At 48.0% G+C, this 13699-nt stretch overlaps 4 protein-coding genes across 4 annotated transcripts; 2 read left to right on the top strand and 2 right to left on the bottom strand.

Moving 5' to 3' along the window:
* Positions 1–314: 314 nt before the first annotated feature.
* On the bottom strand, positions 315–2759 carry GGI43DRAFT_25839 (decapping nuclease). Its single transcript, XM_083200946.1, has 9 exons — positions 2145–2759; positions 1760–2002; positions 1614–1645; positions 1530–1557; positions 1457–1464; positions 1303–1403; positions 1077–1247; positions 698–997; positions 315–639 (listed from the first exon to the last, which is right to left on the bottom strand). Exons 1-9 carry the CDS (start codon positions 2214–2216, stop codon positions 473–475), a joined length of 1122 nt encoding a protein of 373 aa, XP_083066426.1. The 5' UTR covers positions 2217–2759; the 3' UTR covers positions 315–472.
* Positions 2760–3074: 315 nt separating this feature from the next.
* GGI43DRAFT_378785 (uncharacterized protein) lies at positions 3075–8501 on the top strand (the record flags this gene model as incomplete). Its single annotated transcript, XM_083202745.1, has 6 exons — positions 3075–3079; positions 3814–3898; positions 3958–4149; positions 4223–7336; positions 7410–7610; positions 7662–8501. 6 exons carry the CDS (start codon positions 3075–3077, stop codon positions 8499–8501), a joined length of 4437 nt encoding a protein of 1478 aa, XP_083066425.1.
* Positions 8502–9208: 707 nt separating this feature from the next.
* On the bottom strand, positions 9209–10235 carry GGI43DRAFT_378784 (cytochrome c oxidase subunit VI; the record flags this gene model as incomplete). The annotated part of the gene is made up of 4 exons (XM_083202744.1): positions 9209–9327; positions 9569–9686; positions 9749–9794; positions 10063–10235. 4 exons carry the CDS (start codon positions 10233–10235, stop codon positions 9209–9211), a joined length of 456 nt encoding a protein of 151 aa, XP_083066424.1.
* A 1549-nt stretch (positions 10236–11784) lies between these two features.
* Positions 11785–13418, top strand: GGI43DRAFT_25732 (GNS1/SUR4 family-domain-containing protein). The gene is made up of 3 exons (XM_083200922.1): positions 11785–12423; positions 12487–12769; positions 12843–13418. Exons 1-3 carry the CDS (start codon positions 12007–12009, stop codon positions 13163–13165), a joined length of 1023 nt encoding a protein of 340 aa, XP_083066423.1. The 5' UTR covers positions 11785–12006; the 3' UTR covers positions 13166–13418.
* The last annotated feature ends 281 nt before the right edge of the window (positions 13419–13699 follow it).

Below are 13699 nucleotides of genomic sequence, written 5' to 3'. Positions count from 1 at the left end.
CTGGCATGAGGGGCGTTTAGGATCCACGAATGTTTTAACAGGCTTGGGCCTTGATATTGGCGAAGTGAACCATTGCTTTTTTTCTTCCATGTTGGTTTTTTCTTTTTCTCTTTCTTCTTTTTTCACTCTTCTTCTTAATCTTCTCTTCCTTTTCATTTACTTATTTATTCTTCTTTGTCCATTATTTTTTTGTTTATTTGTTGCGATTGAAGGAAAAGGCGTTTGGTAGGCTGGTTACAATCGATCTCTTTTACACAGATGAATGTATATATGCTGTATAGGTACATAATTGTCATGGCGTGAAGGCACTTGACAGTTAAATTGGCCTGATGTGGTATATAACAGTAAGGTGTTGTAATATTACGTGATTATGTCTTCTTTGTAGAATAAGCTTGCCCCCTTCCAATCAGTCCCTCCCAATCAGTCCCTTCCAAGTGGGCAATCCCACTCCTTATTGTATTTCGCGACAGCTTCATGACTCCGTTGAATCGAGCCCTAGTTTGATCCTCCAATTTTTAAACTCATCTGTCAAGATATCTCCATGACCTGTTTCTTCTACTTTATATACTTCAATAATGGGTGAATTCGCTCGTCGGGATATTCTCCAGACGCCTTCGTCGTTGACCGTCTGCATAAGCCCTGTTGATAAACTTGGTAAGAATAGAGAAGAAAGAAAAGAAAGAAAAGAAACACCTACAATCTAGGAAAGCAGCTGCAAAATTGACACAGATATCCGCATTCCAGGCTGGATTCGGCCGTGCATTTACTGTCTGCGGGATGTTGTGCGTCTCAATCTCCTTGATATCTACAAGGATACCATCACGTGTGCGGAAGCCGACGATGATCTTTGGGACACCTAAGAGGAAGGACTGGATCCAGTACTTCATGAGCTTACGGTGGAAGTTTTCTATGTCGCCGCCGTGGCGGATCTCGGCTGTGGTTTTGAGCTCGACCCAGTTAATCGGGCTTCCTTTTTCTTGGGGCTTGGAGTCCCATACTGATGATTGGCATTACATTTTAGCTTCGGCATTCATCTATATATTCATAACGGTGAAAAAAAATTATAAGAGACTTACTTGCGTCGACTTCGCCTCCCAGACAGAGAACAGCCTTGCCGATACCTGTTCGGACAATGGAGCAGTACTGTTCTTTGTTGTTGACGACTTGGCTCTCGCGGCTTTCAATAAAATCTCTTGATGTCTCAGCCCATGTAGATGGAAGTGTGGATAGCGTCTCGAATTTATATCCTGTAAATGAGTTAGTGAGTAATTGATTATGGCAGCAGATAATGCTGATGCTCACCCCAAAACTGCATCTCATCGAGAGGTGGTCCTCTTCTAGGCTTCCCACGGTCTTCGTTTTGTCTTGAGAGCATCTTGCTCTCATGGTTTTCTTCGATGAAGCTATACCAGAGTCAGCAGCTAGCCAGTAGGTAACTTGGTTTCGCGTCACACACATTGTGCCCTATACAGTTTGCCATGGTTAAACATATAACTAAAAATCAGTGAATGTGTTATGAATGAACATACCTGATATAAAGTGGCATTCATTTCAAAACTACTATATGTCAGATGGATTTTAAACGATGAGGTCTGAAATGGGTGGATTGCTACCCGTCAAATCGTTCAAACGGCGCAGCCAATATCTAGCGCAAGCAATTGTGAGTTCCAAATACCGCTGTTTAATTGGGGCGAATAAATCAGGAATTGAATGTTGTAAAGATGAAAAGATGCAAAGGTGCAAAGGACATAGTAAGTACCTTGGTCATCATGCCTCTCCATGTGACTATATTCGCATCTATCTTGCTTCCAGTCTCTTGCTCATGTGAAACGATGGCTTTCAGCAAGCTGTCGAGATGTTCAGCTTTGGAATCGTCATGCTTCACAAAAGTATTGAATCCACGAGACAAATCCGCTCCAAGCTGAGGAGGATAATAGTATTTTATGGATGAATCATCGGGGCGGTATTCATGATTCTCATCATAAGAGAAGCACGCGAACTCCTATTTGGATAGACTGTAAGCTTTTGATCGACGACTGTAAACTTGGGTTTATGTCTTCTATTTTTTTTTTTTTCTCCAGAATTCAATATACCAGGTGCCAAAATTCAGCACAGCACAGCTTCTTCTAAGTACATGCACTTACCTTGGGCCGCTTAACCGGTTGGCTATCGCCTACAAACCGCATTACCGGTTCAATGGAGAAATTGGAAGCCATCTTAAGAGCGCCAGGCACAACACATCTCAAGCTACCACCATATACTTGACTCCCCTCATTCAGTTATTAATAGCCTAGATAATGATGGTAGGCAAACAACTTGTTGGCATGTGAGACGTGGAATTAAGGTGAGTGAAATTAAGGTGAGTGAGAGAGGTTGCTCTTAGCGCGTTTGGACGCTGGACGAGTGGCTGGGATTTTTGGGGGAGGACAGCAATAGCGGTAAAGCGTCAATTGCGGTCTCCTAAGGTTTGGAGTTGGTACAGTGCCAGTATTAATGTACCTAAGTACTAGGTAATCTGAAGGATTTCCCGGAGGCGGCAGATGTGCAGATGGATCGAGACGTGCAGACGCCACCAACCGCGGGTCAGCAGCTGGTCTAAAAACGGTTATTTCTTCCATTCTTAATTTGTTCTTTGTTTTTGGTTACATCGTGACTGATTGCCGACGAGGATCTATAAGAGGCGGAAGTTGGGAAATTACTTCTCCAGATAGGTAGGTACCCAGCTGTATCTATTACTGTCTTTCTGTGCTACACATCTGCTATGTAGGTGTCTAAATGAAGAGAAATGTGCCATTTCGTCGGTGAGAGTTTTTTGTACTACCTCTCAAGTGATCACATATAAGTGAAAGGAGGTATAGCTACCTATCTGCCTATGCATGTGACCAAATGCTGCCCTCGTGTTCCCTTCCAGGTACACAGCTTTGGGGGCACGGTACTTCTTGACACACAAAGCATGAAGAGGCCCGTGGTCTCAGTTGTTTGTCACTACTATCAGATGAATGTCATTTCTACACTTTGATTTCCCTAAGTAGCAGTACTACTATGGGTCTTTGCATGGCAGCGCTGCTCGTGATATGCAGTGAGCTGGCACTGAATCAATAATTAGTGGCCAGGCATACTGGGTCGGCAGGGAAGAGTGGAGGAACAGCCGGCTATATGTACAAAGACCTAGACAAAGTTGACGAGGAAATGACCATCTTTTAATTGCCAGCTCAGCATTGTGCACACGCACGCACCCTTTTCTATTATTTTTTTCTTGAATGGGTGACAAAAAACACGCCTGCGTTGGCACTGTATTTAAGCACGTCAAGGATAGCCCAAACGGTTGTGAAAAGACGTTATTGGCGTCCAAACGAGATTCCTTCTTCTTCCAACATTCAACTTTTCGTTTTCGCCCTGGCCCACGCCTTCTCATCCACTAACCATCAAGACTTGACCCTTTCTCTTGCAACACTTTTTTTCTTCTCCTTCTTTTTATTCCATCACTTCTCTCTTCACTTTGATAATCCATCTCTTTTTTTTACCGCCCAGCTCACCACTATTCTTATCATCTTCACATCGGCCGCCTCAGTACCAAGATTATCACCGTCAGCGCGTTTCCTCAGCGTCTCGCCCCGCCAACCAGCGCCTTTCGACTCGCTGAAATTTAGAGGCTGGCGCCTCCACGTGATTAGCCAGTCAGCTCCCTGGCTAGAGACTCCTGTTGCATCTCCCTTGTCAGACCTTCTCAAATCGTCGTCGTTGGTGGGCCGCTGGCGCACCTCAGCCTCGTCTCTCCAATCGTCGTGCGCTCGACTTACATACTTTCTACAGCGTCGAGCGCTGTGTCGCCAGGCTTTTTGGCGCAGGCCGTCTGGCTAGCAGCACCACCAGTAGCAGCTTCTGTGCCGGAAAGCTGGTTCGCCCTCCTCAGCTTCAAAGGCAACTCACTCTGCCCGCTAACTCATCTCATTCAAGCCAATGCCGAGGTCACGCAGAGGAGCCGCAAAGAAGTCCAAGAATCGCAAACCGCCCGCTGACCAGGACCAAGACCTAGGCTGGTATACCATCAGGCGTATCCTTGATGAAAAGACCGTGAGAGGCCGTGTTCAATATTTTGTCGAATGGGACGATAACGCCGTCACCGGACAAGTATATGATCCTACCTGGGTTTGTCTAACATGATTCTCACACACTTATACGCCTGCGCGCGCAAACGGACACTTCGCTAACAAGTGTACAGAGCTCTGAAGTCACAACTTTGGCCCTACAGGAATGGGAACGGGTCAAGGCTCAGCGTCTTCAAAAGGACCGCCAGGAACAACGGCTGATTGACCAGCAGCTTGAACAGCAGCTTCAGCCAAAACCAGCATCAGACTCAGAGCCAGAGTCGGGTCTGAAGGAACGGCAAGGCCAGCCGTCACCAGTGCAGCTGCCAAACCACCAGGAACAGCAACAGCAAGCGCAACAGGAATCCACATTAGATCAAGAGAGTGACGCGAGCCAACCGCCGCGACCTGCTCACCGGCGTCGCCCAGTGAAGGTCAACAACGCACCACAGCGGAAGCGCCAACGCTCACCCTCTGTAGCTTCATCTTCTTCCGATTCATCTTCTATCCGCCCTCGTAAAGCTATTAGAAGCGACACCTGCGGATCTCTGTGTGACGAGCCCGGAGCATCTCTCGTCTCGTCGCCTTCAATCTCTACTCCCTCTGAACTTCCAGATCTACCTGACGTAGACATCTCAGGATATCGCGCACGATCTACTTCGGCTCTGGTAGTGGAGATCCCCAAGAACTCAAATATTAACCGTGCTGATTATCTGAGTGTTCTTGGCTCGCAGTCGAGTGGCAAATCCTCGCAGTCGCTCGCCGAACTTGAGAGCGAGGATAGTCGTGTCTCCCTTGTACCAAACAGTCAAGGAACCGTTTCGGGCTCCCAGGGAGGTACAAATCGATCCTTAACTCAGAATCATATTCCAAGGGAAGTGCTGCAGTCGTCTCCTAGGTTAATTGAATCTCAGCTTCAAGACTGTTCACCTGAGTCAAGTTCTCGTATCATTCCAGATTCTCTTGAAGACCCTTCAACGGCAACATCCCAGGGGAAAGCATCTGAAAATCGCATTCAAAAGCTTCATGATACTGTCAGCTCGGACATCCCTTCTCATCAGCCTGATCAACCAGGGGAAATTATAGAAGGAAACAGCCCTACTCTGTCTCCATCTCTATCACACGGCACACCTGCTGCCCGCGCATCACAACCTGTAATATCGTCAGAGTCATCAGTACTTGTCTTCACGCAATCAGGCGCAAGCCCAAGGTTTCTTACCCAACCACCAATCCCACTTGTCTTGGAGCACCTGGAGAGTTCTATAACTAGCCGGATTTTCGAATCACCTGCTCATCCTGTCGCAGAGATTGTGTCTACTATCAGCTCTAGCACTCCATCTGCGTCAGATCCAGGGGCATCTCAAGCTGCTCAAATAGTCTCTCGCAGTTTTGAAATACTATCTCGGCCTCTTACAGAAAGCGAGTCTTCGGGAAGCTTGCCCAAATCTCACACCACACCCCATCAGCCCATCGACGCGAGAGATCTTAGTCTTATCTCGATCTCAGCTTGCCAATCAAAGACTGCCAAGTCTCCACCACCGACGTCAGCATCAGGAAACAGCCGTCTGGCGGCGGCTGCAGGTTCACAGATTAAGCCAATTACCCCCTTAAATTCTTATAAAGTCCGCAAGATGGAAAATGAAACTCCTGAGCAAGCTTCCGAAAGGATTCAACGGAGATTGGATGCAGAGCTCTCTGCAATATTTCGCCTAGATGAGTTTGACGCTGGGTCCACTTCTGCATCATACAATGTCGATCAACCAGAATCGCATCAGATGCAACCTAATCAGTCATCGACGGGGGCGCCGGAAGAGCATGTTACGCCAGCTGAGAAAGTCACAAGAAATATTAATACTGAGCTACCTGTGCACTCGTCCGAACTACCCATTGGTGTTGGACCGCTTCCTATTAAAGGAAAGGCGCCTTCTGAAAATGTGGAAGCAGCATCTGAAGGGACAGTACACGAGAAGGACAGTGCTTCTGCTACAACCTTCAGATTACAGCCCTCAGTTCCTCGACGATCTGTTGCTGAAGAATTGGCTGACATATTTAGCCCAGCCTATGGCGGATCTGGGTCCGGGCAACCGCAGTCTATCCCTGAATCTGTACAAACAGAACCCATAGAGGCAGAGCAAACTACAGTCTCCCTTGCGGACATAAGTCGCCAACCGGAGCCAGCTTACAAAGATATCCCTCTGCTATCTTTCACTCATCCTAACGAACCCCTGATGCAGGAGCCTTCCTCAGATCCTATACATTCTGAGCAGGTTCACAGCGAACCAAGCCCTACCGAATCATCGGCATCTCCTCCTGCGGCACAGCTTTCACCAGCTGCGCTCCAACAGTATACAGTGACGCTCCCATTCCAAGCAAGCCTTCGCCAGAGGTATAACAGCATAATAGTTGAATACAGGGTTCCTTTCTTGGAATTTAACAGGTGTTTCAGTGGCGAAGACTACTCAGAGCCTGATCCATCACTGGTTAATCGTATTAACGAGCTATTCGATGACTTGTTGAACGTGTGTGATTACCCTGAGAATATCGTGGGAAGCGACCTTGAAATGCTACCTCCAGCACAGCAAGCAAAATATTGCTGCGATGCTAACCCAAAGTTCAACTTCATATTTGAACTCTTGAGTGGAATTGAGGATCATTCCAACATTTTGATCGTTGCTCGCTCACCAGAACTCCTTCGCCTCCTTTCTCACTTGGCAGAATCCCTCAAGATGCAATTCAGCTGTGAAGCCATTGGCAGATCAGATCTCTCGTCTGGTGGCTCAAGCTCTAAACTCGTTCTAGCGCTGCCAACTGAGGATGTCGATACTCGGGGGTTTGATGTCGTAATCGGATATGACCACACTTTTAGGCACTCTTCTGTCGCACACGGGCTATTAAGAAGCCCCAGCACAAATAGACGCCAGCTTGTCTTGGTCCTGGTTACAACTCATTCAATTGAGCACATCGATCTCCACATACCAGATGATTTGCCTCCAATAGAGCGAAAAAGCGTCTTGGTCTCTGCGATTGTACGCGCTTGGAGTCTGGTGGAGAGTCCTAACCACGGCTACCAAGAGCCACATGAGATTGCTTCTCTGTTCATAGAATTTCTAGCAAGCGATCAGGATACGCCGATGTGGGATCCAATACCTGTCCCAGAGGCCATCCTTGACGTCTATGTCCATTCTCAGTCACAGATACCACCAACAATTTCGCAGCAAGAGCAGGAAACTGGTCGAAAACGCAAACATGTAAGGCAGCTTCCAGCAGTTGCGGAATGGCATAATGTATAGTTATGAATTACTAACTTGTATGGTTTATTAGCATGATTCTGATGATTTTGATAACAAAAGACCACGAGTGCTCTCCATTGGACAAATGACCTCATCAATTGGAACGGGCATGCCTCCATTATCTGACGAAGTAAAGACTCTATTGGAAAGCGCCACGCCAAAAGAGGATACCTCTCGCCCAGACGTACTGGTTAACGTTCCTCAAGCAGTCTTACAAATCTTGGCAGAAAAGGTATACCTCCATCATGTCCTCTTTTTAGATATTTTGTCTGACATCATAAAGTTTGCCGAGTATGAACGTCGTATTGAAGCGACTGATCGCGAGGCAGAATATCAAGCAGTTATCTCGGGCCTTGAAAGGCAGCTTAAAGATTACGAGAGAACAGCGCACAAGATGTACACGTCACAGCGTGCTGCACTGCAAGACCGTTCTCGATTCGAGGCTGAGAAGCGCAAAATCGAAACTGCGATGCAGTCTGCAGCAAACCAATCCGAGAAGGAAGCTGAAAAAGCAAAAAAGAGGATTCTAGAGTTGGAGGCTACTGTAGCACGACTAACAAAAGACTCTAATGCCTCTGATCCGCAGGATACACCTTTGGCAAAGTCTGAGGGCCTCTTGCAGGAAGCACAGGCCAAGGTTGCTGTTCTTGAGAAGCGCCTAGAGAACGCCCACAAGGACGCAGAGTATATTCGGAGCTTGTATCAGGATGCAGGCGATACGGCTTCTGGATTGAAATCAGAAAATAACCAGTTAAGAAGCCAGAACGAGGACTTGGCCAAAAAGGCTTCCGAGAACTTTGCTCGAATCCATGAGATCCAGGAGCGAAATACCACCAAACTTTACCTCGAGCAGATTACAGAGCTCAAGTTCCAAATTAAAGAGCGAGAGATAGAATTGGATCGTGCTCGTGAGGAGCTACGCCAGCTCAAGAATGGGCGGCGGGAGACTCGACAGTCTAGCGTACCACGGAGTCCTCGCATGGGTATGATGAGTCCACGGACAATTGCCCGAGCATATGGGGGTCCAGCTAGCAGAGGGGCCAGCCCGGCTGCGGGTATCGAAGGTATGCAGTTTTATGGCCAACAGCCAGGAAATGGCAGGTGGGATCATCTAAGAGGATAGTGAGGAAGAGACGCGCGTTGTATTTGTGACGTTTAACTGCGACTGGGAGCTGGAGTGGACATGCAACTTATCTTTTTCCGTGTTGAGTCGTTTGGTGCTTGGGGCTGGGGATGAGAGTGCTGTATCTCCAGGCTCTCTCTTTTGTTTTCTGTCTTTATTTTTTTTTTTTTATCGCGTCTTTTTAAAGGGATTCATCTTTTTTCCTTGGTTCTTGATTTGCGTTTCAACATTCCAATTGGAAGGATGTCGGTCAAAGGTAGTTTGCCTTACTGCAGGGTTTAAGATGGATACATACATAAAAATGGTATATAAAGGAAGGTTTGCTCAGGGCATCATCATATAAGAGCCGATATGCAGATCTATGTAGCACACGCTATCAACAAATAAATGGACAGAGTATGGGTGTAAAATTTAGTACATCATAAGATACAACACAGCGGAGGGATCTGTGAACCTTTTTTTGCTTCTTCTTTTTGTTTTAAGATTTGTTGAGACAACTAGACGTTGTAACCAACAGTAGGGAGCAGTATACACTACGGGTTCATCAACTATAATGACACATTGGTTTGGGATGCCGCCACTAGCTCCCCTCCCATCGACCGTCTAGCACCTTCGCTGTTCTCTTCCCTCCAAATATAATAATACCATGTACAATACTCTGAACAGATTTTCTTTTCTCTCTTAATCCTCGGTGGACAGCAAGAAATTTACTTCTCCTCGGGGTAAAGGTCCTCCTTCAGCTCGACGCCAAGCTCCTCTCGCAGGGGCTTGAGCTCGTCCAGGTACTGCTGGTACTGGTTCTTGTTCTCGACCTTGGCCTTGATGCCTATATATTAAATTTTGCGTCAGCATGCTGGCTTTAGATAAAATGACGTAATTTTTTTCCCTTGACAAAAAAAAAGGCAGGAAAAAAGAAAAAGTAAAAGAGGGGAGAGGCATGAAGGTGTATATGCATGATTGAAAAGCTCTTTCATGTATATACATGAGGATATATGTGTATGTCAAAGGTGGAGACGCCGGTGACTCCTCAATTCAACAACGAAAGAAAGGTGAGGATGGGCCATTACCTTCGAAGATGCGGACAGCGGTAGCGAAGTCGTTGACTCTTCGGGCAGCCTTGAGGGCAGCGGCGACGACAGAGGGTGAGGGAACGAGATCGTAGGCGAAGGCGTTGTTGAGGTTGCGCTAAAAGATGACTTAGCAAATCATACGATTCCTTAGCTGGAGCTTGTGGAGGGCGTTTTTACCTGGAGCTCGAAGACGTCCTGCACAGCATCAAACTCCTTCTCGAATCTGTAATTTTTTTCATAAACTCGTCAGCCACTGGACAGGTTCAATCGGTATGCACAGCGTAGCACAGCAGGATGTAGAGCGTCGTTGATTGGGTCGCTTTTCCACCCCCGGACGACCGCAAAAAAAGCTGTAAATGTCCCATTGTGCCGCCCACTTTATTTTTTCCCTCCTCTTGCGTTTTATATCTCTTCCGCGGCGCATTGCGCCCCAATCCCCATCCCGTCGGTGCGTAAAATGTAAAATCAAGGGCGTATAAGGTGAGCCTCACCTGGCAGTGAACTCCTCAAAGGTCTCCTCAGCGTGCTCGGCCTTTCGGGAGGCAGAGATGCTGAAAGGGCGAGCAGCGACGACGGCCGAGCGGACGGTGAAGGGCGCGGGACGAGCGGCGGCGCGGACCATGGAGGAGCCACGGGTGGCGGCGCGGAACAGGGCGGACTGCATGGCTGAAGGACGAAGATCGAGAGAGCCTTTTGGCGAAGAGAGGAGAGATTGGTTTTGGTGTTTGGGCTTGGTCTAGGTTGGCAGAGGTGTTTTGGAGCAGAATCGTCTGAGCCGCCGGATGACTAAGTTGGTGGGGATTGCCTGATTGCCCGGGCGAAGGCGGGATGGGGGAGGGACAGTACGAATTGTTTTTATGGCGGGGCTGCACTTGGGTGTAAATTGGTGTGTATTAATACAGTGCAGACTGTGCGAGCGCGTACGGATTTGATTTGCTCTGATGATGTGGGTTTTGAATTAGGCCAGATTCTATTCGACGAGAGACGCATTGCGAGCTCCTGATGCCGAAAGAAGGTCCATGCCGAGCGGTAACCTAATAGGCTATCAGATGGAAGCAGCATCTCCGCAACAGCTGCGCAGATTGATAAAGCTCTATAGCTCCATTGATATACTGCCCTCTGGCTACCTTGAGCTGAGTGGTGTTGTTATAAGTACCTAGGCAGCCGAGGAGGGTTTACAACCAGCAAGAAATCCTCGGTTCCGGCATAAGGTGATCCCAGCCACGGAGTGCGTCGGGATCGCCGTCTTGCCAATTGCGGTTCTTGCATTTGTTCTCTTCGTATCGGATCCTCCGAGGTCTTTCTATGCACTGTTATGATGCCAATTAACAGCATTGTTAACTATGACACACACAAAGCTTTAATTGGTGAGCAATTCGCAGCCCAAGAAATTTTTCAAGGCATTTGGAGCTCTTGGGCGAAATGGGCACGAGGCCGGCACTAAATCTGGGTGTTTCAGCTCCCACCATCACCAACTTTTCAGCTGCCGCCCTTGCATGAATTGACCTCATCCCGTCGTATCGTTAATCTACTGTTCCTGCCTATGCTCACTTTATGTTCCTGTCGGTTCCTTGCTTTTGTCTTACTTTGCTTTGCGTCAATAATCCCATGGCATTCGCTCCCGGCGTCCGCGCAGCGCCGAAATTACGGTGGCATCCGGCAGCAAAGCTGACTGCCCGGGCCGAGGTCACGTGCAAGTGCCAGAACAAGATCTTACAGAGCCAACCAAGTACCAAGGCGACAGAATAGCAGAGACAGCAAGATGAATACGCGCGTATAAAACCACAACATGAACACCTATTCTACCAAGTGAATCTTAATAATAAATGTGCATGATCTTGTCGTGTGTGTTAAAAGCCTCGCATTCCTTGTATTTCTGTCCCCCGCTGGTCAGCCTTTCCCATCTCCGGCGTGCCCAATCACATGTGCCAGAGGTTGTTTGGGCTACTGGCGGTGATGCCAAGTGTACATATGCAAATTTCCACTCTTGAATAGGGGATGAGCCGCCTTAACCTGTGCTAGGCTAGTGTCGAGGCGCGCGTGCTTCATACTGGCGACTCTCCCGTGCTAAGTATTACCAACTATATTTCATCTGCCCGCCTACCTTTTTTTTTCCCTTCTCTCCTCCTTCTCCATCCCCCCCGCGAGAGAGTTGCCATTGTCTTCGTCTCGGAGTTTGGTTGGCTTCGTCGAGTCTAATCCTTTTCCCTCCTCTTTTTCTCGTCATTCCTTCGGTGTGCAATTTTTTTGCCTCGATTACATCTACGGACTGCAATTGCGATTGCAATCCCCTTTTTTTCTTTTAATATTTTTTTGGGAAGTCGTTTCACTGGTCGCGTCGCGTGTCCAGAGACCTTTCTCTTTTCTTCTTCAATTGAATCGCAGGAATCTAGTGCTCGGATCGTCCCGTCTGAGACTTGTTCCGATTGCCCATCATGTCGGCTCCCGCTACGTTTTACGAGCAGCTGCCGCTCCCTACCCTCGATCGCCCTTTCGGCATCCACCTATGGCCCATCTTTGACAAGCTCTTCACCGCCGTCGTTGGCTACTCGGCCAATGACTTCGAGTTTGTGCCTTTCGAGACTCCCATGTCCACCCTGAAGTCGACGTCCATCTTCATCGTCATCTACTACTTCATCATCTTTGGCGGCCGAGAGCTGATGCGCAACCGCGAGCCCTTCAAACTCAAGGCGCTCTTCCTCATCCACAACTTCTACCTGACTGCCATCAGCGGCTTCCTCCTGGCTCTCTTCATTGAGCAGCTTCTGCCCACTGTTGTCCGCAAGGGTATCTTCTTTGCCATCTGCGACCACGATGGCGGCTGGACTCAGCCTGTGGTTGTTCTCTACTACGTAAGTCAAGTCGTGTCTAAACGCGAAACGTGGCGGTATGGCTAACGATGAATGATTTTCTAGCTCAACTACCTGACCAAGTACCTTGAGCTGCTCGACACCGTCTTCCTGTTCCTCAAGAAGAAGCCCTTGACCTTCCTCCACTGCTACCACCACGGTGCCACCGCTCTTCTTTGCTACACTCAGCTGATTGGCTTGACTTCTGTCTCTTGGGTTCCCATTGTCCTCAACCTGACTGTGCACGTTGTCATGTACTGGTACTACTTCCAGAGCGCTCGTGGCGTCAAGATCTGGTGGAAGGAGTGGGTTACTCGTCTCCAGATCATCCAGTTCATCATTGACCTGGGTAAGTGATATAAATCCCCGTTGTTTATTTCTCTCGGCCTCTGACCATTATCTAATTCGTTCTTGATAAACAGGCTTCGTCTACTTCGCTTCTTACACCTACTTCACCTCGACCTACTTCCCCTCCATGCCCAACGCTGGAAAGTGCGCCGGTGAGGAGTTTGCTGCCTTTGCTGGCATTGGTATCCTCAGCTCATACCTCGTCCTCTTCATCTCCTTCTACTTCGCCACCTACAAGAAGGACGGCAAGGCTACTACTCGCAAGTCTCTGCGACGCATGAGCCAGGCTCCTCTCCCCGACCCTGTCCACATGGCTACCTACTCCAGCGGCAAGACCAGCGGCACTACCACTGGTGCCAAGACCAACGGTGCCTCTGCCAGATCCCGCAAGGCTTAAATTAACCACTTGTGGTGCCATCGAGAAGTCTTATAAGAGCACAACCACATCTCTCTCATAAGAATTCGGCGGCTAAACGGCTCGAGCACTGTAATGGTGATGAGCGTTCTTATTTTTCTTTTTTTATGAATCTAAAGCACTTGCTACCGTTGGGGGGCATTTACAATTTTTAATCTCTATTTTGGACATGAGGGCATTTCTAGCAAATGAACTAATATGAATCGCCCTTTGCGATGATGACATGTCTTCTGCGACCATGATGACGGGCGGTTGACGACGGGTATATGGAATAATTTGGGGAAAATTTGGAGGGTAGGCAGTTACTGTTATGAGACAACGTCCCGGGTAGACTGAGCTGCATATGGAATGGCAGTGTCGCGGGCCAGGAAAGTCATGCCAACCTGGCCTCAATTTTTTTAATCATATTCTGCCTTATACTGTATTATACTTGTATGTATACTTCATTCACCTGGCATGCTCCTGAACCAGGAGACGAGTTAGATAGATGGGCGGTATGGGACAAGTGTTGATAAT

This window comes from Trichoderma evansii, assembly GCF_050947405.1.
Source record: "Trichoderma evansii strain SZMC 28006 chromosome Unknown GGI43scaffold_1, whole genome shotgun sequence".
Lineage (NCBI taxonomy): Eukaryota > Fungi > Ascomycota > Sordariomycetes > Hypocreales > Hypocreaceae > Trichoderma > Trichoderma evansii.
This window is presented reverse-complemented; position numbering and strand designations above follow the sequence as displayed.

Bases quoted from the DNA above. Each gene is read 5' to 3' on its own strand.
- GGI43DRAFT_25839 (XM_083200946.1), bottom strand. From the start codon at position 2,216: ATGGCTTCCAATTTCTCCATTGAACCGGTAATGCGGTTTGTAGGCGAT. The intron at 998-1,076 runs GTAAGTCTCTTA...GCCAATCATCAG, and splicing joins GGGAGGCGAAGTCGACGCAA to TATGGGACTCCAAGCCCCAA. The intron at 640-697 runs GTAGGTGTTTCT...GTTTATCAACAG, and splicing joins TGCAGCTGCTTTCCTAGATT to GGCTTATGCAGACGGTCAAC.
- GGI43DRAFT_25732 (XM_083200922.1), top strand. From the start codon at position 12,007: ATGTCGGCTCCCGCTACGTTTTACGAGCAGCTGCCGCTCCCTACCCTC. The intron at 12,424-12,486 runs GTAAGTCAAGTC...ATGATTTTCTAG, and splicing joins CTGTGGTTGTTCTCTACTAC to CTCAACTACCTGACCAAGTA. The intron at 12,770-12,842 runs GTAAGTGATATA...CTTGATAAACAG, and splicing joins CCAGTTCATCATTGACCTGG to GCTTCGTCTACTTCGCTTCT.